Source organism: Pleurodeles waltl, chromosome 3_1 (assembly GCF_031143425.1).
Source record: "Pleurodeles waltl isolate 20211129_DDA chromosome 3_1, aPleWal1.hap1.20221129, whole genome shotgun sequence".
NCBI lineage: Eukaryota > Metazoa > Chordata > Amphibia > Caudata > Salamandridae > Pleurodeles > Pleurodeles waltl.
In genome coordinates this window covers 1881151362-1881174644 of record NC_090440.1, presented here as the reverse complement: position 1 = coordinate 1881174644, position 23283 = coordinate 1881151362, and the positions used below count along the sequence as shown (strand labels likewise).

At 44.1% G+C, this 23283-nt stretch overlaps 1 protein-coding gene across 1 annotated transcript in view; it reads right to left on the bottom strand.

Annotated features, from left to right (window-relative positions):
- ADAM23 (ADAM metallopeptidase domain 23) overlaps window positions 1–23283 on the bottom strand; it is an 842294-nt gene that overhangs the window by 172977 nt on the left and 646034 nt on the right. The window contains exons 19-20 of the mRNA XM_069225976.1: window positions 21159–21209; window positions 18915–18978 (exon numbers count right to left, since the gene is read on the bottom strand). Coding sequence (XP_069082077.1) covers window positions 18915–18978; window positions 21159–21209 — 115 coding nt within the window. The remainder of the gene's footprint in view (window positions 1–18914; window positions 18979–21158; window positions 21210–23283) is intronic.

Sequence of the window (23283 nt, the reverse complement as noted above, 5' to 3'; positions counted from 1 at the left end):
CGCAGTGGTCCCAGTAAGCAAAAATGAAACAATCATATACCTCCGAGGGTCCCCACTAGCCTCTTATCTTATGAGTCTACTGTGATCGGACTCAGGAGATCAGCACATCATGGTGCACAAAACACACAGCAACTGGGACCCAGGCAGGAAAGCGGGGACCAGTATTGCAATCTGCTCAGTAATTTGAGCAAACAAGGGCAGAGGCCTCTTGATGCTGCCTCTTGACACATAAAAGCACAGAATCAGAACCTTGGGGCAAGAACTGCACCCACTACAACTCTATGCTAAATCCTGCACACAACTGCGATCCAGGGCATGGCCCTGGAGCCCTGTGCCGTTAGGCAGGCATCATTTTTGCTGACCTTCCTAGAGTGGGGAGAGCATCTGCCTATTTCAATCTTACACTGAACAAGAGAGTCAGGAGACCAGGACAAAATGCTCTCCATCATGTGATCGTCACCCTCCTCAGGCACTGTAAAAGCCGTGCAATGGAAGCCCTGGTACACATGTAACTGGGAGCATACATGAGAGATTCCTATTGTCTCTCCAAGAGGGCTGCATTACCCCATCACCCCATTACATTTCTGCTCCTCGCTCTAAAATGTATTTGATGCTATTTTCATCGCACTGCAACACACAGTTTAAAAGTGGATTCTGTTGACTTTGTGCTAATCCCGTTTAAAGTTTTTTTGCATTAAATATGCCTTTGAAACACTGAAGTCAGCAAATAAACCCACGAGCTTTTGTTGATGAGTAAAATTGGTTATATATTTCGATTTGAAATACAGGGATTTTAAACTGGTTTTATTATTATTTCTAATTGTCCATTAAGAGTGGGTTACCACATCTAAACGTATAAGTTGTCAAGGGGGCTGCTGGTGTTATGTTGTCTAGAGGTACGATATCTGGCTTCATCCAGCTTCAGATAAATTTGTAACCGACTCAAAAGTGAAGCCTCAAATTTAGTCACGAGCCTAAAGGGTACATGTAATCTATTTCTGTCACTAGGCGTCTTTCACACCAGATTGATGCATTCATCTTTTCACGTTGAATTAGTCTTCATTTGACATACTGTGGTTAGTGATATGTGGGATCACACAAATAAACTACTTCATCTACAGTCTTCTAAACTAAAGGTAGAATTAGTTATAGACGTCTGCTCTCTGGTGTTTCCTTTTCTTCATGGGCGAAATTCATAAACCCTGGTAGCCCCATTGAAAACTTTTGAAAGTCTGTCCAGGAGTTCTAAATAGGACATACGTCAGTGGAAGCTCATGTACATACCATTAACATGACGTGTTTTAGCACATCTATGCTTACACAACATTTTAGGTCTCGGCAATAAGCAGCTTTAGCTGTTTGTTGGAGATCTATTGTTCGAATACATTAAATGTATGCATAAAGTGGGCTTACGCATACATTAAATGTTAGCGCATTACATATGATTGGGTGGCTTCATGCAGTTCCCTTCTCTTTGGTTCAAAGGCTTTCCTACCTATTCTTTTGTTTGTGCTGCCCCAAAGTATTACATTTTCACAGTGCTTGGAATGCATGATGCATCATTCAACTGCTGACCTTAAACTTTGCATTGCAGTGCATGTGAGGAACTATTTTCTCCCTGTACGTTGTCACTGCTCCCCCAGCAACCGCAAACGCCTTTCTTCATTAACACCTCCTTCATATTCCCACCAGCAGCTGCTTGTCTTCGTTGATCCTAAAGTTTTGAGAGCTGGCTGTCGGCTATTAGAGAGTAGCCATCTTAAAATTCGAACTATTTCATGATGACAGCCCGTGAACACGCTCGCATGCTCCACGCTCAACTTAAGCATATGTTATGATGTCAATTAGAATCCGCTATCATCAGTAGAGGAGAACATCCAACATATCAATAGGGCAGCCTTCTGACTTAATACGACTGAATGTGTTTAAATAAATGTTTACATATAGGGACAGATTATTGATTGTTATTATCAATATAACATAACCACATGACATGCAGAAGAACTATAACAGAAATGTATTCAAACGATTATTATGTTTAAAAAGTTTCAAAGGCACCCTTTGAAAATGGTCACAAACAATGGCTTTGATTTAAGAGCCACTAGCGCCTCCTTGCGCCACATTATCATCATTTTGTTTACGCTAATGTGGGCCAACGAGGCCAAAATTGCCACGCCAGATTTACAAAGTGGTGCAATGCATGCATTGCGTTACTTTGTAACTCCTTGCACCACGTTATGCCTGTATCAGGCATAATGTATGCAAGGAGGGCGCTCCCCCACTAGGAGGTTTGAAACAATGGCACAAAGAAATCGAAAAGATTTCTGTGCGCCATTTTTTGCAGCATTTTTAACGCCTGCACAGAGCAGGCATTTAAAGGAGGCAGACTAATATTCATAATGGGCCTCAATGTGCTTTGCAGAATTAGCGTCAACATTTGTGACTGGGGTGAATGTTTGCATTGTTCAGCATTCTATGCATCATCTGTTCTTTTGGCATTTGTCACCCCCAAGTGGGAAGGGTATGCCCAGATGTAGGTCCCTTGCTCACTGCTACTGGACTCAAGCTAGCCTAGCTGATGAAGGGTGATACCCTGAAACCGGTCCCATGATTCTTGTTTCTGGTCCTGGACCTGGCTTGGCAGTTTGGGCTGGACTGTTCGCGTGGGGAACAAGGTCAAGACTGATTTGCTTATGGCTGGGTCCAAACTGGGGTGGCGTAGTGAGCAAAGAAATGTGGATCAAACCCAGATCTTTGTGCCTGGGGTTGAATGTTTGCATTGTTCAGCATTCCGTCCATCATCTGTTAAATACAGTGCACACATGGTGGTGTTAGGGTGGCACTAAGGGGCGCAAGAAAAATGGTGCTGCATTGGATGCAGTGCCACTTTTATTAAATCTGGCCCAATAAATTTCTTCACAAATGAACCACTATCCAATTATACAATAATGCCATGGGCAAATGAGGATGGATAACGTGGACACCCTCACAAGCTCATCAGACCACATATAATATTATTTAATCTTATTGTCCTTTTTATTTTAATGTCAATGAATACAAGTTCCTCTTGGCATTATCAATTGTTGGCATGTCTGGAAGTCACTGATAGAGAACGCTCACCTGTGAATTTGAATGAAAATGAGGGAAAGAGCAGCAATAAAGGCTGCTTGTAACTGATTCTGGTACATTGTGCTAACCTTGAGAACAGAAATAACTAAATTGCCTGATACAAAGTGGATGGCAATTTGACATGAAGGGCACTTGCACCAAATTGTAAAAACATAGACATCGTACATATTGAGACTACAATCTCTCTGAAGTCTTGGAAAGGTTGTTGAAGGGGACTCAGAAGCACATAGAGTCCCGAAACATCAATGATTGATATGTTTTTGTAAATTAATTTGGATGTTCTACTCACATTATATAAGACTCAACAAATGTTTAATAATCTTTCACTGGATGAAATCTATTTAAACACGTTCACTTGCATTACAGCAGAATGTTGCCATACTGAAATGTAGTTTCTCCTATTGATGATAGTGGAAAATGACGCCGCACATGCTATGTGGGTATTGTTCACTGTAATTGATTGATGCTTTGATAAAATACATACAAAATACGTTCAAAGTTAGCCAATGTAGGTTGGCCTGGCCACCGCCTTTGAATGTATTTTGTTAAAACATTCATCAAATACATTCAAAAAGGCCATCGCAGACAACTGTCTTTGCATGTACTTTGATAAAACAGTAAGAAAATATATTCTGTGTGTTTCCTATTGAATTGTATGGCAAACTAACATAAAACATTGTCAAACGTTGATGTATTTTAGTTTCAGTCACAAATCAATTTAATTATGTTAATTGGAGAAACAGTGACTTCACTTCAAAAATCCACAAACCGATTTGATATTTGGTCGACCATAAGACACCCTCCTGATTAAAATCTCCCTTTCAAAGACAGAATGTGATGCCACTGATGAAACAGAATTCAGTAAAGCACATACCCATGCAGTGCACAGCTTTAAGATACCCCTCGCTTCATCGTCAGCATTAGTAAATGTGTCAAGCTCGGAAAGTCAGCCAGTTATGTAATTCAGGCCAGAATATTACATTTTACCTCACTATGCTCTCTCAGACTTTCTAGAAAACATTAGTTCTTGCTTTGTACTCAAATATTTGAAATGCCCATTTTGTCAGGCTGACAGAAGAGGTGACCACTCCAGTGTTTTTGGTTATTGATCTCTCCATGAAGGATGCAAAACCGAGCTCCGAACAGCATATCCTCCTCGGTGGATAGGAGTGTGGAAAGGGAGGTGCGCTCAGCTCTACACTCTTGCTCCTGGGCTCAGCTGTACATAGTTTTGTTGAGGCAAGCAGGTTGGCCAAGTCCTGTCATTGCAGAAGACTTTGAGTGACTGATGTACTATCAATGACATTAAGGGCACATCCAGGCACCGCAGCAACCACCTTCAATACCCCAAAAAAGCAAGTGACATCCTCTGCTTATGGAGCTACCATAGCCCCCATTGCAAGAGTCAGTCAGTGAGCATAGCTGTATTGCTCCTACGGCAGCACTTAGATGGCTGAACTTCTACAACATTGAGAACAATGCCTTTGCTTACTAAAGGTGCAATATTTACTGATATGAGATTTCAAACCCATTCTGAGTTTCCACGTCGGAGTTTGTCCATCCAGTTACTGCATGTTTGTCTCTTTGTGACCTACTGTTTTTGCATCTGACAAATTTTGCCAATCAATCAATCAATCAAAGGCATTTGTATAGCGCACTGTTCACCCGGAGGGTCTCAAGGCGCTGGGGGGGGGGAACGCTACTGCTCGAACAGCCAGGTCTTGAGTTGCTTCCTGAAGGCGAGATGGTCTTGCGTTGTCCGGAGGTGGATGGGGAGGGAGTTCCATGTCTTGGCTGCCAGGTAGGAGAAGGATCTTCCTCCGGCGGTGGCTCTGCGGATGCGGGGGATGGTGGCGAGAGGGAGGCTGGCGGAGCGGAGCTGGCGGGTGGGCTTGTGGAAGGTCAGGCGGCTGTTGAGGAACTTGGGGCCCAGGTCGTGGAGGGCCTTGTGTGCATGGGTGAGGAGTCAGAACGTGATTCTTTTGTTGACGGGGAGCCAGTGCAGGTCTCTCAGGTGTTCGGAGATGTGGCTGTGTCGGGGGATGTCCAGGATGAGTCGTGCTGAGGCGTTCTGGATCCGTTGGAGTTTCTTCTGGAGTTTGGCGGCGGTGCCGGCGTAGAGGGCGTTCCCGTAGTCCAGCCGACTGGTGACGAGGGCCTGGGTGACCGTCTTCCTGGTCTCGGTGGGGATCCACCGGAAGATCTTTCGAAGCATGCGCAGGGTGTTGAAGCATGAAGATGAGACGGCGTTGACTTGTCTGGTCATCGAGAGGGAGGAGTCCAGGATGAAGCCTAGGTGGCGAGCGTGGTCCGTTGGCTTGGGGGTGGCTCCCAGGGCGGGGGGCCACCAGGAGTCGTCCCAGGCGGATGGTGATGATCCCAGGATGAGGACCTCCGTCTTGTCTGAGTTCAGTTTCAGGCGGCTGTTCTTCATCCATTCGGCGACGTCTTTCATCCCTTCGTGTAGGCTGGCTCTGGCAGCGTCCGGGTCGCTGGTGAGGGAGAGGATCAGCTGGGTGTCGTCGGCGTAGGTGATGATCTTGAGGTTGTGTTGACGTGCGATGGTTGCGAGGGGGCTCATATAGACGTTGAAGAGGGTGGGGCTGAGCGATGACCCTTGTGGAACTCCGCAGATGACTTCGGTGGCCGCTGACCGGAACGGGGGGAGGCGGACTCTCTGGGTTCTTCCGGCGAGGAATGAGGTGATCCACTCCAGGGCCTTCTCCTGGATGCCGGTGTTGTTCAGGCGCTGTACCAGGGTGCGGTGGCAGACAGTGTCGAACGCTGCGGAGAGGTCCAGGAGGATGAGGGCCGCAGTTTCCCCATTGTCCATTAGGGATCTGATGTCGTCTGTGGCTGCGATGAGGGCGGTCTCCGTGCTGTGGTTGGCTCGGAAGCCGGATTGCGAGTGGCCGAGGGATCCGTTGGTCTCGAGGAAGGCAGCTAGCTGTCTGTTGACGGTCTTCTCGATGACTTTGGCAGGAAACGGGAGGAGCGAGATGGGGCGGTAGTTCTTGAGGTCGGAGGGGTCTGCAGTTGGTTTCTTCAGCAGGGCACTGATCTCGGCGTGTTTCCAGCACTCCGGGAAGGTGGCGGTGTTGAAGGAGGCGTTGACGATGTCACGGAGGTGGGGTGCGATGATGTGGTCGGCCGTGTTGAAGATGTGGTGTGGGCAGGGGTCCGTAGGGGATCCGGAGTGGATGGTGTTCATTGTGCGTGTTGTGTCTTCAGTGCTGACTGGGGTCCAGGTGCGGAGGGTGGCGGTGGGGGGCATCGGTTCGGTGGTGGGGTTTGTGGTTGGTGGGCCGAAGCTGTTGTGAATGTTGGCGATCTTGTCGTGGAAGAAGGCTGCGAGGGAGTCGCAGAGGTCTTGCGAGGGAGTGATGTCATTGTTTCCGGCGTCGGGGTTGGAGAGCTCTTTGACGATGCTGAAGAGTTCCTTGCTGTTGTGGGTGTTGTTGTCCAGTCGTTCCTTGAAGGCAGTCTTCTTTGTGGCGCGGATCAGTTGGTGGTGTTTGCGGGTGGCGTGTTTGAGGGCCGTCATGTTGTCTGTGGTCTGGTTGGTGCGCCAGGTGTTCTCCAGGGAGCGGCAGTTCTTCTTGGAGGTGATGAGCTCGTCGGTGAACCAGGAGGCTTTCTTGCTGCTGCGTCTGCTGGGGGGGTTCTTCTTCAGTGGTGCGAGGGCATCTGCGCAGTTGGTGATCCACTGTGTGAGGTTGTTGGCGGCTTCGTTGGGGTCCGTTGAGCTGGTGGGGGGGTTCTGGCTGAGGAAGGTGGTGAGCTGGTCGCCAGTGATCTTGTTCCAGCTCCTGCGGGGGGTTTGTTGAGGGTGGTGGTGGGTCGTCGTTTTACTGAAGCTGAAGTGGACGCAGCTGTGGTCAGTCCACTGGAGATTGGTGGAGTGGCTGAAGGTGACATATTTGCTGGATGAGAAGACTGGGTCAAGCGTGTGGCCGGCGTGGTGGGTAGGGGTGGTTACCAGTTGCTTGAGTCCGAGGTTGGCCAGGTTGGCCAGTAGAGCAGTGGTGTTGCGGTCCTTGTCGTCCTCCAGGTGGAAGTTGAGGTCCCCCAGGAGGATGTAGTCGGTGGAATTGATGGCGTGGGGGCTGACGAAGTCTGTGATGTCTTCGCTGAACTGTGTGCGTGGTCCCGGTGGTCTGTAGATGAGGGTGCCTCTGAGCGTGGTCTTGGGGTTGGTGTGTATCTGGAAGTGGAGGTGTTCGGCGGAGGTGAAGGTGTCATCGGAGTTGGTCGTGATGCGGATGGTGTTCTTGTGGATGATGGCGATGCCTCCTCCTGTCTGGTTGACGCGGTCCCTCCTGGTGATTTTGTAGCCTTCTGGGACGGCGATGGCGACGTCGGGTGCTGAGGAGGCGTTCATCCAGGTTTCCGTCAGGAAGGCGATGTCTGGTGCTGTCGAGTCGAGGAGGTTCCAGAGTTCGACGGCATGCCTGTGAACGGAGCGGGTGTTGAGCAGGATGCACATCAGGTGTTTGTTGCTGGGGCTCGGTTTAGTAGGTGCAGTGTTGGGTCGTAGGCTGGTGAAGCGGCAGGTCAGGCAGGTGAAGGGTCCGTGGGTGCGTCTCGGGGTGGCTCGGTAGCAGGCGGTGTTTCGGCCGGCGTTGAGTGCGTGGAGGGTTCTGGCATCGTAGCTGTGCAGGGTGTGCTGGCGAGGGCGAGGACCAGGGGGTCTGGCGCTGGGCGCGGTCCAGGCACGGACGGGCGCAGACGGGCTTACCTGTGGCGCACCTTCGGCGCTCAGTCGGTGCTCCCGCTGCGCGCGTCCGCTGCGCGGTCGCTCTGGGGGCGTCATAAGTAAGGAGCCGGGAGGGAGGAGCAGCTGGGTGGCGGGAGCGGTCCGGCGAATGGAATCACGGGGCGGGGCCGCAGGGAGGCAGCGGCGGGAAATCCCAGGAGCAGCGAGCGAAGGAATCTGCAGGCAGGAGGCGGCAAAGGCAGGCAGGAGCGGCAGCAGTGAGTGGGGCGACCAAGCCCTGTGGAGGGCTGAGCGGTCACACTCTGTGGTCCCCTACGGTCCCCTTAAGTAAGGAGCCGGGAGGGAGGAGCAGCTGGGTGGCGGGAGCGGTCCGGCGAATGGAATCACAGGGGGGCGGGGCCGCAGGGAGGCAGCGGCGGGAAATCCCAGGAGCAGCGAGCGAAGGAATCTGCAGGCAGGAGGCGGCAAAGGCAGGCAGGAGCGGCAGCAGTGAGTGGGGCGACCAAGCCCTGTGGAGGGCTGAGCGGTCACACTCTGTGGTCCCCTACGGTCCCCTTAAGTAAGGAGCCGGGAGGGAGGAGCAGCTGGGTGGCGGGAGCGGTCCGGCGAATGGAATCACGGGGGGCGGGCCGCAGGGAGGCAGCGGCGGGAAATCCCAGGAGCAGCGAGCGAAGGAATCTGCAGGCAGGAGGCGGCAAAGGCAGGCAGGAGCGGCAGCAGTGAGTGGGGCGACCAAGCCCTGTGGAGGGCTGAGCGGTCACACTCTGTGGTCCCCTACGGTCCCCTTAAGTAAGGAGCCGGGAGGGAGGAGCAGCTGGGTGTCGGGAGCGGTCCGGCGAATGGAATCACAGGGGGGCGGGGCCGCAGGGAGGCAGCGGCGGGAAATTCCAGGAGCAGCGAGCTAAGGAATCTGCAGGCAGGAGGCGGCAAAGGCAGGCAGGAGCGGCAGCAGTGAGTGGGGCGACCAAGCCCTGTGGAGGGCTGAGCGGTCACACTCTGTGGTCCCCTTAAGTAAGGAGCCGGGAGGGAGGAGCAGCTGGGTGGCGGGAGCGGTCTGGCGAATGGAATCACAGGGGGGCGGGGCCGCAGGGAGGCAGCGGCGGGAAATCCCAGGAGCAGCGAGCGAAGGAATCTGCAGGCAGGAGGCGGCAAAGGCAGGCAGGAGCGGCAGCAGTGAGTGGGGCGACCAAGCCAGGTTTTATCGGTAACATGGCCCGGGGAAAATTGCAGATGTGTGGTAATTGCTGCAAATTTCAGAATCCTGATTCGCGTCAAATTCCCAGTGGCACCCAAAATGAGTTTCCCATGGGACTTGGAATGATGCTCCTTAATATTAAAACTACTATAGAGCACTGATATTCAGGTCACCCCAAGAATCATATTAATGCATTGGAAGACTATTCTTCTCTTTTAATTGGAATGCACATGTTAATGGGTCAAAACTATTTATAAGCTATTTTTTGGGGTGAAGATTGGGTGTAGGAGTTGTGAGGAAAGACATCCCAATTGCTAGACTACTAATTCATTGAATACATTTTGTGAATTACAAGAAAGTTATAGCCTTATTTATAGCTTGGAGGTGGATGGGATACTCTGACACAAACGTGGCAAATATACCATCCTTCGTTTTATATCCCTCTGAGAAAGCTGCTCCCAGTGAAAGGAGATAAACATGTGTGCCTTAAGTAATGAGCCATGTGTAATGAATCAAGATGTTCTTCCAGATGAAATAAAGATGTACAACAGCATGTAGTCACGAGGAAGCTTTATTCCAATATATAGGAGGTCCCATCCAGCCAAGATCCAACTGTCAGCCTCTCCTCACCAAGCTCTCTCTGTCTCACCTCAGCCATGACATCACCAGATTCCAATCCACTCTCAAGAGTTCTACATTCCTATGCATACTACACACCTCCCCCCTTTTACAAACAACAACAAACAAAAATTAAACAATAAAATACATTAAGAGAGCAAATTAAAATTAAAGAGCCAAAAAAAACTAATTGAACATATTACATTTGAGAACCACCACTCGATTGAGATTCCACATCTTTGAATCTTCTGTTCTTACGGCATTCTTAAATAACTTCACTACTTTTACAGGCTTGGATTTATGTGTACTTCTGCCTTTGTTGACCGGGCCACGAATAAGTACCCAATCTCCTACTTTAACTTTGGTTACTCGTGCTGATTTTTTTGAGTCGAAATATCTCTTCCTAGCTTCTACTTTCTTTCGTTCACACTCTCTCCAGCTGTCATCTGACACAATCATTCCTGATCTTGACTCCACATCGTTCACCCAACTGGGAGCTACTAAGGTATTTGGGTGTCTGGCTCTAAATAATTCAAAAGGTGTTTTTCCCGTGGTGGAGTGCAGGGAAACCCTGTATGCCTCAATCCTTTTAATTACTTCTTTTTTCCAATCCATACCATTGTCTTTGGCCAACACAATTGTTTCTTTCAAAACTCTGTTGAAACGCTCTACCATGCCATTGGTTTCTGGATGGTAAAGTGCACATTTCTTGTGTCGTATGGCACAGTCTGCTAAAAACCGTTCCATTTCCCTAGACACCAACTGCACACCATTATCGGTGAGGATGGATTTTGGAAACCCTTCTCTCCCAAACACTTCCTTCAGAAACTCAATTATATGCCTCGTCTCAATACCTCTGGTAAACTTGATCTCCGGCCACCTTGAAAAAACATCTACCAGCACCAGGAGATATACGTCCACACGCCCTCCACGAATGGGTCCCAGAATGTCTAATTCAACTTCTTCCCAGGGTTGAGCGAGGCGTTCCCTAATCTCCATGGGTTGAACTCTAGGTTTGACTGTTTTCTCACTCAACACACATTGCAAACACTCCCTAATGGTCCTCTCCACCTGCCTATCCATTCCTGGCCACCAATATGTCATTCGCAAACGCCCTTTGGTTTTAGAAATTCCCTGATGACCCGAGTGGGCAAGAGAAATAAGCTCCTGTCTAAGCGTGGTAGGAGGAACTAACCTTGTGCCCCTAAACAGTAGGCCGTCTCTATTCGATAAATCCCCCTTTACATGCCAAAACTTCTGTGTCTCTGCACTCCCATTATTTTTGTTCCACCAATCTTTCTCTAGCAAAGAAAGCACTTCTATTACTGTATTATCCAAAGCGCATTCTCTCCTCCATCTCTCTTCTGTGACCACATCGTTATCAAAACTACTGCCTCCTATTTCACATACCGCTTCACCGTCTGAATCATCATCACTCCCTTCTCTTTCCTGACTATTACCTGTAGACTGTACCAACCTTGATAATGTGTCAGCGACCATGTTCTGTACTCCAGGAATGTATTTTACTTCAAAATCAAAATCCTGTAACGATATCACCCACTTTGTGATCCTGTTTGATATCGCATCAACCCCTTTCCTCTTATATATCTCACAAAGTGGTTTATGATCTGACCTGACTTCAAATTTGCTGCCCCACAATAACTTTTTTAGTTTCTTCACTGCCCAATGCACTGCCAAAGCTTCTTTCTCTATAACAGAGTAATTCAGCTCAGCATTTTTCAAAGCTCGTGACAGAAATAAAACCACTTCCTCACACTTATGATTACCTTGTTGAAGCACAGCCCCAAGACCTTTCGCACTGGCGTCAGTAATCAGAACTGAAGGAAGATTAGGGTTGACATTTTTTAGCTTAGGAGCACAAATTAACTTCTCTTTGATGTCTCTGAATTCTCTTTCACAATTATTACACCACACAAATTCCACACCTTTTCGTAACAACCTCCTCATATTAACACAAAAATTCGCAAAATTCTTAATAAACTTCCCATAATACTCAGCCATTCCAATAAACTTCATCAGTTCTTCCTTATTTGAAGGAGATTGCAAATTCTTAATGGTGTCTACTAGTGCTCTCTTCGGTGATATGCCTTCTCCTGTGACCATGTGACCTAAGTATTCAATGGAGTCCCTCTGGAATTTGCACTTCTCCATTTTTATGGTTAGACCACACTCTCCCAGCCTCATCAAAACTCTACATACCCTCTCTTCATGTTCAGCATCATCTTTCCCAAAAACTAAAACATCATCTTGATATATTCTTACACCTTCAAATCCCTTCAAAACCCTTTCCAACATTCTTTGAAAGACTGACGCTGCAGAAATCAGCCCGAATGGCAATCTTGTGTATCTGAATGTTCCAAATGGAGTTACAAAGGCAGTAAGATTTTTAGATTCTTCAGTTAGTCTGATTTGATGATATGCTGATGTTAAGTCTATGGTGGAGAAAACCTTCGCTCCTTGCAATAACATTAACATATCTGAAATGTTTGGTAGGGGATATCTGTCCACAATCACATTTTTATTCAGTTCTCTCAAGTCCACACACAAACGTAGACTGCCATTCGCCTTCCTGGCTGCAACGACTGGTGCCAACCCTTCAGTTCCTTCAACTTCTTCAATAATTCCTTCTTTCTGAAGTCTCTCCAGTTCTACCTTCATTTCTTCTCGCAAGGCCACAGGTACACCACGAACTTTACTACACACCGGCTTAGCTCCCTCCTTGAGGTGTATATGATGAGATTAGTTCCGAAGACACCCTAATTTGTTTTGAAACACGAAAGGAACCTTCAATTTTAGTTTCTCCACAAAGTCATTGTCTTTTTTAATTTCCTGGACAACAGATTCATCATGTTCCTTAATTTCGTTTATCTCATCTTGATCTTTGATCTTCACAGGAGGATCACTATTAGGATCAAGTATCACTCCAAGATCTTTCTGATGAAACCAACTCAGGATACTGTCTCCTTCTTTTGAAACATAGATCTGTGCATTGATCAACTTGTGTTTGAATTCCAGTAAACCTCTAAAGTAACCATACAGTTTGATAGGTTTTCCACCATACGCACGAGGAGTGATATCAGGTTTGTATAACTTAACTTTGTTTAAGAGTTTTTCGAAATAGAACTCTTTTGATATGATGGTAATCTTCGCTCCAGAGTCAAAAAGAACCTTTGTTCTTTCACCATCTACCAGAATTTCATCAATGGGCCCTCGCCTCCCATTGCCGACTTGGAGAATAATTTGGCCACACTCAAAATCATCTCCATCCATGTTGTTTGAATCATCATTAACTTCATAGATACCTCCTTTCCTACTTTTGGTTCTGCAAACACTGGCAAAATGACCTTTCTTTTTGCACAAATTGCATGTTACTTTAATGGCAGGGCAATTTCTATCATTCGCCATGTTGCCCTGCTTACCGCAACTAAAACATTTCCCTTGAAAGTTTTTCTGTTCCTTTCTATAATTTTGTTTCAGAGAGATTTCATGTTTGTCTCCATGACTTTTGATGAGATGCACAGAGTCACATTTGTTCTCCTCTTTCTTAATTGCCTCGACACATTTGAGGGAATGTTCAATTTTCTTTGCCAGTATTACAACCTCATCTAGTGTCGGATCATCCTATTGCCAAATTTCCTCTCTGACCTTCTCAATGTTGCAGCCCAGCATAAACTGATCCCTGATTCTCTCATCCAAAAGTGGCCCAAATTTGCACGATGATGCCAGTTTCCTAAGGGCTGTAATATAGCTCTCTACGGTTTCACACTCTTCCTGGTTTCTCCTGCCAAAGTGGTATCTCTCGAGTATGGTGCTAACCTTTGGAAGATAATGTCTATCCAACTTTTCTATGCACGTCTCATATTCATTTAGGTTCTCGTCAAATATGTCTGGAAGATTATCAAAAACTTCCTGACCTTCTGATCCTAAACAATGTAACAATAATGCAGTTTTCCTTTCAACGCTAAGTGATGCACCACACACTTTTGCGTACCTCTCAAAAACTTTTTTCCACTTTTGCCATTTTATAGGCGGTTCTCCTGGCAAAGCCAAGAAAAACGAGGGTGCAGTGACATTCTGCATAATTGTGTGTTCCAACTCACAAACTCCTGTCTCTGAATCCTTAATTTTAAGGTCTTAAATAGTTCGTTATAATAGTTATTTTAAACGTATCTTTGTGCTTGGTAGAAAAAAAAAAATGGTCTCCTTTTTTTTAAATCTTTTAATAGCTGCATTATACATTGGCCAAACTATTGGTGAGCTTGAAACAGCTGACGCGGAAGTGTGTGCGTTTAAGCTGCAGTGTAGCTGATTGGTTGCTTTATATGTAATATGAGCTGATCCGATCCAGATAACTCCGTAGGATTAGGGCTATGATACAAATGTTTATATATATTTATAGCATGAAGAAACTGGCGTGCAGTGCTTGTGCGTTACAGTCGTTGTTAAGCTCATGTGCAGGTCCAAAGCTCCGCCGCTGTACGGTTTCTATAGAAACGCGTACACAGGCAAGCTGATTAGATCAAACGAAGCGCTCGCGTGGAGCCGGCGCGCGCTCAGCTGTTTAGTTAAGAAAGAAAGAAAAAAAACAACGCACGCTGGGAGTCAACGCGCACGGTCCTTCCTCTCAACAAATAAGCGTTCAAAGGACAAAATGAAAAACAAGAGAACAATAAAAACAAAAGTCACCTTCTCCCGTTAGTACTCCTTGAGTTCTGAATCAAAATCCCTTGCTGAGACCTCCATGTAACCAGCCGTTTAGATGATGTAGAAGGCTAAAAGAAACGCATCCCATCCTCCGTCGCCAGTGTAATGAATCAAGATGTTCTTCCAGATGAAATAAAGATGTACAACGGCATGTAGTCACGAGGAAGCTTTATTCCAATATATAGGAGGTCCCATCCAGCCAAGATCCAACTGTCAGCCTCTCCTCACCAAGCTCTCTCTGTCTCACCTCAGCCATGACATCACCAGATTCCAATCCACTCTCAAGAGTTCTACATTCCTATGCATACTACACCATGTTTAAGGGTTGACACAGAATATTGTTGCCTTGATTAGATATATCGTTCAAGGTCCTTTTAGATTTAAATTATCAATTTAGGATCCAAGATGGGAAAAAAAGATTAATAAAAAAAAACAAGCTATTTTGCAAAGAAGTAATGTCAACTTATGATGAGTTATTTCTCACAGCTTACACATTCATGAGAATAACTCCACTAGTGGAACATGATCATTCAAGGGTGATCAAGCCAAGTTTCTAGGGAAAAGGTTGTGAGGCAAAGTTTAATAATTTTTTTATCTTATGTAATACTTTGAAGATGACAGTATGTGCAGAATTTGAATGAAGTGTTCTACAATGACATCTTGTAGCTCTCCCCACTGGTAACTTGTTAAATCCACAGGAAGGAACCTGCTGTTGTGCTACAAGATTTTCCCATGCCTCCCTCAGCAATTGATATTTTCATTAGTTTATGCCAGTTATCCAAACTACATAAGGTATAATGAAAAGCAAGGGTGGCAATGCCACAGTGCTCACACATCAACAAAAGATACAGATTAATGTCCATACAATCAATCATGAGAAATAACAGAGTAGAAGTCCAGTGGGTGCCAAACCCAGCCAGGCACCTCCCACCACAGGTGTCCAGAACCACTGACTACAGGGTAGTCAGTGAGGATATCAGATATATAAGCAACAAGCCAGGGCACACCAACAAAATTCAAGTCGTAGATCCAAGTGGTCAGTCAATGAAGATAGGAGTCCAAGAAATAAGTATCAGCCAGACGTTTATTGATGTATACGCCAGTGTGGTCAATATTCAGATCAAAGACCACATGTAAAGCACAAAATCCAACACGAACAGCCGACACATGTTTCATCTTCTAGACTTTGTCAAGGCTTACACGAGTCGGTGTAGTGGGTATGTGTTCCATGGGAGGCGTATGGTCATCCCAATGTAGTAGAAAAGTATAGACTGGCGAAGTAATGAAGAAGATCAGGCCATGATAAGCCTCAGACAAAATGATGTCTCCGTGCCGTGTGCGTCGGGTGGCCGAGTGGGAGTGAAATAAGAGCCCCAAGTAACAATATATAGTTTTGGAAAGCTACAGTAGGGAAGCTTTGAGGACCAAGATTTTCAAAAGGGCACTATGAATAGCCTGTATCTTGAACATCCAAAAGAATCCACAAGTTAAGTCTGCTAGACGCAAGTATTTTTGTTGGAAATGGAAGTGGGATGAAGGTATTCTAAGCATTTGTTTTGGTTTGGTCTAAAGTCTACATGTTCTGCCAGTAAGTGGACGAAATAATGGAAAGAATTGTGATAATCATGTTACCTTAGATGCATTTAGCTATTTTAGGATGCTCAAGAAGATTCCTAAACATGACAGAAGATGAGATAATGTAGCTACTGTGGGCTGTTACTGGATATCCATTAGAAAATCTATGATAGAAAAATGGCTTTGGTATATGGGGCTTTGGCAAGCCTAGAGAAGGCCTCCTACAGAGTACAAAATAATATGAGAAGCCAAAGGTTATTTGGTTTAACTTTCTGGAGATATATGTTTTCAGCTAGACTCTTAGGATTGGACTAAGTGTACTGCATGCTCCACTCTCTAGGTCTTCTCTTTCTTCTTTATCTATTTTACTCTATATAGTTTCTAGTTCTAGACTTGCTCTTCCTTCATGGGCCCTGATTATAGGTGCCTGGAATAGGCATTTTTATATGTATTGCTCCTTACAAAATCTAATACCCTTATGTGTGGAATTTATCATTTGTAATTAATAAGATACTTTTCAAAAATAATATATTGGAAATTCACAAGTCACAGTAATAACCAAGGGTTTTCCCCCATTAGGTTCACTCAGTTTGAGCTGACAACTTCTAAAAATGTAATAGATTGCACATTTTAATACACCTAGTAATTACAGGGAGGAATAAAGACCACACAACTTTTAATAACTGTGTTTCTGGGTTTTACACAGTGGCTGTCATTTATGCTAGATCTTACCTTCTAACATTATAGATGCATGACCTATATATATAACCATGATCAAGACTTTGTAGTGCGAAAGGCGTTGGTGATGGTTTTTGTATACTCTGGTGATTATTAAATATAAGTATGGAATCTCCTTGAGTGCCATGTTTCCATTTGGTGATTGCATGTATATATATATATATATATATATATATATATATATATATATATATATATATATATATATATATATATATATATATATATACACAGAGTAAAGTTGACATTATAGTTAGGTGTTGAAATAACACAACATTCTACTTATATAGTTTACTGAGGTAACTATAACTTGCATCCCCACAATGCACTACTGATGATCTCACATATTATTTATCTTATGGCATGTTAAATAACATCATTGACATCTCTGATGACATCTCAAATGACATCTGATGACATTATATAATGAATGCAACTGTTTGCTACACACTTTTCTATGACATCTGATGACATTATATAATGAATGCCACTGTTTGCTACACACTTTTCTAACTGGAAGGTACTCAGCAAACTACACTTACTCATAATTGTCTACCACCTCTGTGGTGCTAATGGGCATATACCTTTGCAATATGCAGAACATGCAGCATATATGTAAAATCACCCACATTTAGAAGATAACATGATCTGTTGTTAGTGATATTCCGGTGTGTAAGAAACATAATAGCTCTATAAAAATGAATGTGAATACCAACTTATTAAACCTTGAATACCATTCAAAAAGTGTTTGGCCATTATTTACCTTATGAAATGTGCCAGTTAAATAAATATCTCATCTGACACAGAATTTTAAATCGATGGCTTCACATCTATATACGAACCAATGATAAGACAGGTACAATCAAGTCATATCCATAACCCTGAGTAGTTTGTTAAATACCCTTCACATATTACTGAAATTTTCTGAATGGTGTACACCATTTGAACAACTCTTAAAATCATAGTGCAGTTGAACAAACTATATGTGAGTCAACTATACATTATACATCCTACAATGTATAATGCTTCAGAATTGTCATTGAATGTATGCAAATAAATATTTACACTTTAGAAACTCCCAGTTTATTTAGCAATTGTTGATTGCACTACATGGAAACTCTGAAATGTCAGTATGTGCACAAGAGTATGCATGGGAATAATGAATTGTAAGGAGAAGATTGCGTTTTTTGCATTTATTTTGCAAAAGGCCTTGAAGTAAAGCCACAACCCATTTGAAACATTTGTGTTCCACTCACACTAGTTGTGCTCAGTCTTTATTTTGTTTAAATGAAGTACCGCTTGCACTTAACACTTCACCTGTAGCTTAAGTGTGCAGCATATAAGTTTTGCCATACTAAATCAGACTTGTCTTCAGCGCTGTTTTTATTTTGAACACATACACATGTACACACAAGAACAAACAGTCAATCTTTGTTGTATATGTTTGTGGCCCTATACTACCTACTTTGTTTTTTTAATTGATGTAGCCATTTGTAGAGTAAATTGAGGAGCAGTAGGTTGGATGATGTTTTAAGTGATGTCACTAGGGATGTATTCAATGATGTCATGTGAGATGTCATAAGAGATGTAATTTAAGCTGTCATGAGCGGTGCAATATGTGAGGTCATTAGCACTATCATGCTCAGCCAACTCGTCTTCTGATTGCAGGTGTTGCGGGCTCTGCCATGGGCAGCCAATCTCCCACTGCTCATGTCCTTTGACCTTGTGCAGCTGCAGAATAGATGAAAGGCTTGCCCTGCCAAGTGCAGCCAATCCCCCGCTGCTCATGTCCTTTGACCTTGTGCAGCTGCAGAATAGACGAAAAGGCTTGCACCTACCACCCTGTAGACTGCTAACCCAACGTTACCCCATGCCCAGTAGAGGGTAGCCCACAGGGCTTTGGCAGAGGCCATGGCTTTTGCTCAGTGCCTTGCAGGACACCAACTGTTCTGTTGTGCATGGCCTTAAGCCAGGGATGACTGGGGGGCCACTGCATCTAAAGCCCCCCTCGGTGGCCAACTTGATAGCTCTTCTTCAGCCCTACTTGAGTCACTGCTCTGTGAGGAAATACGGAGATTTGTCCATAATTCAGCTTGATTCTTGACACTATGGGCAACAGTGGGCTTCTATTTAAAATTGTATACACCACTAGCTCATTTTAAAGTAAGAACCTGACTTAGCATAAATAACAAAACTAAATGCTATGATAAAACTTACTTGATCCCCAGATATACCGGCACTGGTTGTCTCTTGTCTTGCATTCTCCATTGTAGCATCGTCCCTAGGAAGAACAGTACATGATAATAATGTAATCATTCAATAGTTGACGAAAACTGCAAGTATGTCCTAGTTTTTGCCATTTTAGGGTTAATGATACCTATGGGACCACCCACTCTGTTGAAAGTCAGGGGATACCCCCCTCTTCGGAAAAATATCAACCCAAGGCACAAGGTGAAAGGCATAGTACTACAGAGTTATATGTGCTGTGACAGTATGCAATTGTGCAGCTCAGTGCTGTTCAAAGGAAAGGAACACTTACTGGCACTCTCATTGCCCACTCTTTAAAAGTGCTAAGTGGGGATTTCTAGACTTTTAAGGATGCTTGATAGTCCCCATGTGGTTGATGTAGTCATTTTTTTTAACAGATTGCCAGGGGGACTCTCATGTTATGAGTAAATGGGCACAATACCCCCTGAAGATCTAGGCCATGAGGCCCAGGAAATTCTGTGCATGGGATTCCCTGGACCTGTCTGTGCTGGGAAAGCACCCATTCCTACAGTTGATCTTAAGTTCTCCTCAATCAAGATCTTTCATGAAGAAGATCTATACCATGAAAATCAGGGTATGTTGTGTCACTCTGCTCCAGCAGTCTGTGACCTGACTGTGGAATGGGGCCACTGAAATGATACATGGTACCCTCAGACTCAAACTCCACTTATGGGACACAATACAGAGGCTACCTCATTGGTGATTTTTGCAAACTCAAACTAGATTTACTGAGAACCTGTTTGCTGAGTGCACCATGTCACAGGACAAAGAGATTTGACCAATTTGTGTTGGGCATACCCAACTGTGTATCTTAATGTCCCACTTGAACTCACAGGCCATTCAAGCAGTGCTAGTGCATGAAGTATTAATAATAGAAAAGTGTGCAGGGGCCACATAGTCTTAATGCTCCCGTTTGTACTTCAGAGTGTGTCTCACAATGTGAGTGTTCACTGAGGAATCGGGCTGGGGTGCTTCTTTTGTAGAACAGTAGCTCACTCAGCTGAATAGCTTATTTGGAATCCAAATGTAAACCAACTAATTAAATGTTTTCAATATGCAAACTCAGACCTTTCTATTCTGATAATCTGTTCTGCTTGAGACACACTATACACCTCTTTGATTTTCACAATATAACACATTGTGACTAGGAAAAACTGTACATAAAACTTAATCAGGTATGTTGCCTGAAAATACATAACCAGTTAAATTCTTAAATGAAATTAAAAATGTTAATGAATCTAGATATCTACTTGTCAAGTCCAATCTGAAACAGGTATGTAGGTCTGAAGGACTGTAGCACACCCAGGAAGGAACTACAGAGCCGCAGGTCATGGAATGCACTAAACCGTAAACCGTAATCTAACGGCAAAATAAAAATCCATTCTTTTCAAGAAAAGCGTTAAAGTTATATTGTTCTGGCTCGCTTACAAGTGAATTTCAAGCAGATATGGGTAAAGACTTAAGAATATTGATTTGCCGCCACCCCCTTTTCATGATTGCATTCTAGCTTCCAGTGCCCTGAAATGTACATATGCCGGTCCCCACCAATGCCTACTTGACTAGTCACAGAAGTTACTGGACAAATCAAGATTAGATGTGTGGTAACTACTTTGTGGATCTGTAATGCTTCGCAGGAGACTCCAACAAAGCAGGTTGGGTCTCCAGGTGAAATATCAGTAGCATATGTGTAATTACTGGATTTCAGGGTCAGTATTATTGATATCTTTGGCAGTTCCTTATTGGCAAAATGCTCCACAAGGTCCTAATATTAATAACTGGTAACTCTGCCCCCCACACATATCAAAGCCTCTGGTATTACTAACTTAGGGGAGGGAGCGAATTGAGTTATCATGGAAGATAATGGGGACCTCCTAATTAATGAAGCCAGTGTGGCAATGACATAGACAATTGACACTGTAGTTATGGGATAACAGCGAAAAATATGATGCCACAATGGCACTATGGACAAAAAGAACAACAAAACAGTGACGTGATGTGAGAAATAACAGAATGGGCAATGTGACAAGAGGGATAACGTCAAAATGAGGCAATGGATCAGTGGTACAATGGTACAAAAGTGCAATGTCTCAGTGGGGCAAAGAAACAATGGCAAAGTGTGATAAACTAACACAAGTTGATAAAACCAATGCAGATTGCGCTGCACTGAAAACCCCTCCAAGGCATGTACAGTACCTGATTGGAGTCACAGGCATAGCCATCTTGTTTACGAAGATTTGGAGGACACTACAAGAGGAAAATAAGAAACATTAATAAGCAGTGAGATTTGTGTGCACCTCGAACAGGCGCCTAAATTTCCAATCTACATAAATTCACATCTATTTCTCTGTTAACACTCTAAAAGCCGACTGTATTTAGTATGCCACCACTGCGATTCTACTCATTGTACGGCCTGAGTGCATGTGATGTTCATGTCACAAGAAAGAATCAAAATACACAATAGAGGAAAAGCCATATGAAGTGGCCATCGACACCCACCAACAGAGGTATGTAAAGATATGTCAAAGGAAACAGTCAGGCAGGGTAAATGCCTGCTAAACAAAAGGTCGCTCGTGCTTGTCAATGATTTAGATTACGAACTGTATTCGCTGCAAATACATGATCTCGAAGCTCTTGCTTACATTTGTCTAGAAAAAAAGACCTATAGCCTACTTTTTCAATACAGCTAGAAATTAATGGAGTACCGGATATTTCATATCACATTGTTTCAAATTTGTCAGGAACTGTAGATGTTTGAGCGACGTTTGAGCAGTCAGTCTTAATTACACATGAACACTAGACATCAAATAAGATTGCTATCTTGAATATAATTCAAAATATTCTTGGCAAACGTTCAGTCATTACCCGCCTCCCAAAGTTACAGAAAACAGCATGTTTAACAGATATCGAGGAATTGCTCGAGGAACAAAATAGAATATCAAATGGGGCTTTAAAATGAGATAGAGCTCCATTCCCACTAGATATATTATTTATTTTCCAATAAGTGTTAATATGTTTTCAGAACTGCAAAACACTTGAAACAAGATAAGCGTCGATAGTTTTCCAGCACTGGCACAATAACACTTGTTTTACCCATGGTTTACCTGTAGGTTGCTTGACATCCTGATTTCCCATCATGGCTGTAGAAGAGAATATTAGGATGCTGACAGATTTCTATTAGACATACTCCTTTGGCTGCCCATAGCTCATAATGCTACAGGACAATACATACACACATGACTAGTGGACCCAGACTGTTTACTGGGTGCACGCACCTTAACTACCCTTCCGTCCTAGTCAAGAATCAAGGCAACCTGTTTCCATTTCCTTTCACTTATCAATGCCCAGGCCTGGAATATTGCTGCTCCACTTCCCGCTCTCTAATTTTTCATATGCAATATCACTCTTTCAGTTTATCAGCCTTTCATTCATTCATTCTACCGCTTGAAGTATTCAGAGCCCCAGCTAATTTCCAAAGTATTGCAATCGGTCTTTTAGCTGGAGGCAGGGATAGGTTTGCCAATTTACTGATTGGTTTCTTCTTCTTGGGACCCCACAATAAGCAAAATGAGCAGGTTTCTGGCAAAATAGATGAATCCTCAGTTTTTTGCCTTGTTACCTCCCAGTATTGCTTCACAACTGGAATGTTCAAACCATATGATGGAACTCGCGTTCTAAAACCCGCATATAGGAGAGGAAACATTAGCAGTTGGGTGAATTTTGCTCACCCTCCTAGCAGTATGGTAGTTTTTGTGTAGAAAAATCACACTGTTGTAACAGAAAATTGTGCGTTCCTGAAACTTTACGGTTGTAAATTAATGTCAGCTTCCAGTCACCCTCGCCTATGTTCCTATCAGTATTGCCAGATCATTTCTGCAGAGATCTTCCAAAGTGCAAGTTTTTGTGACAAATTTGGCTATTTGTTAAAGGGGTGAGAACTCCTTACAAGAAATAATCAATAGCCTTGTCAGGGTGAACCACAATTGTCAATAAATAAACCAGTGCTTAACCCTCTGGTAGTCTGGCACAAAGCAGTCAGGCTTAATTAGAGGCGACGTGTAAAATATTTTTGCAACACTCAAACAGTAATACAACACAAGAAAATTCCCTAACCAATTTAGAAAACTAGAAAACATTTTACTAAATAAAATGACAGCAAAGTGACAAAATCCAATAAGGAGAACTCGTGTTATGAATTTTAAAAGTTTTAATTAAAAATAGCGCTGAAAAGCACATACCACCAACCGTGGATATCTGGTTGCACTAAGACGAGTCAAAGTCAAATGTTAATGCCAGACAAACATTAAGAATGGGGTCAGAT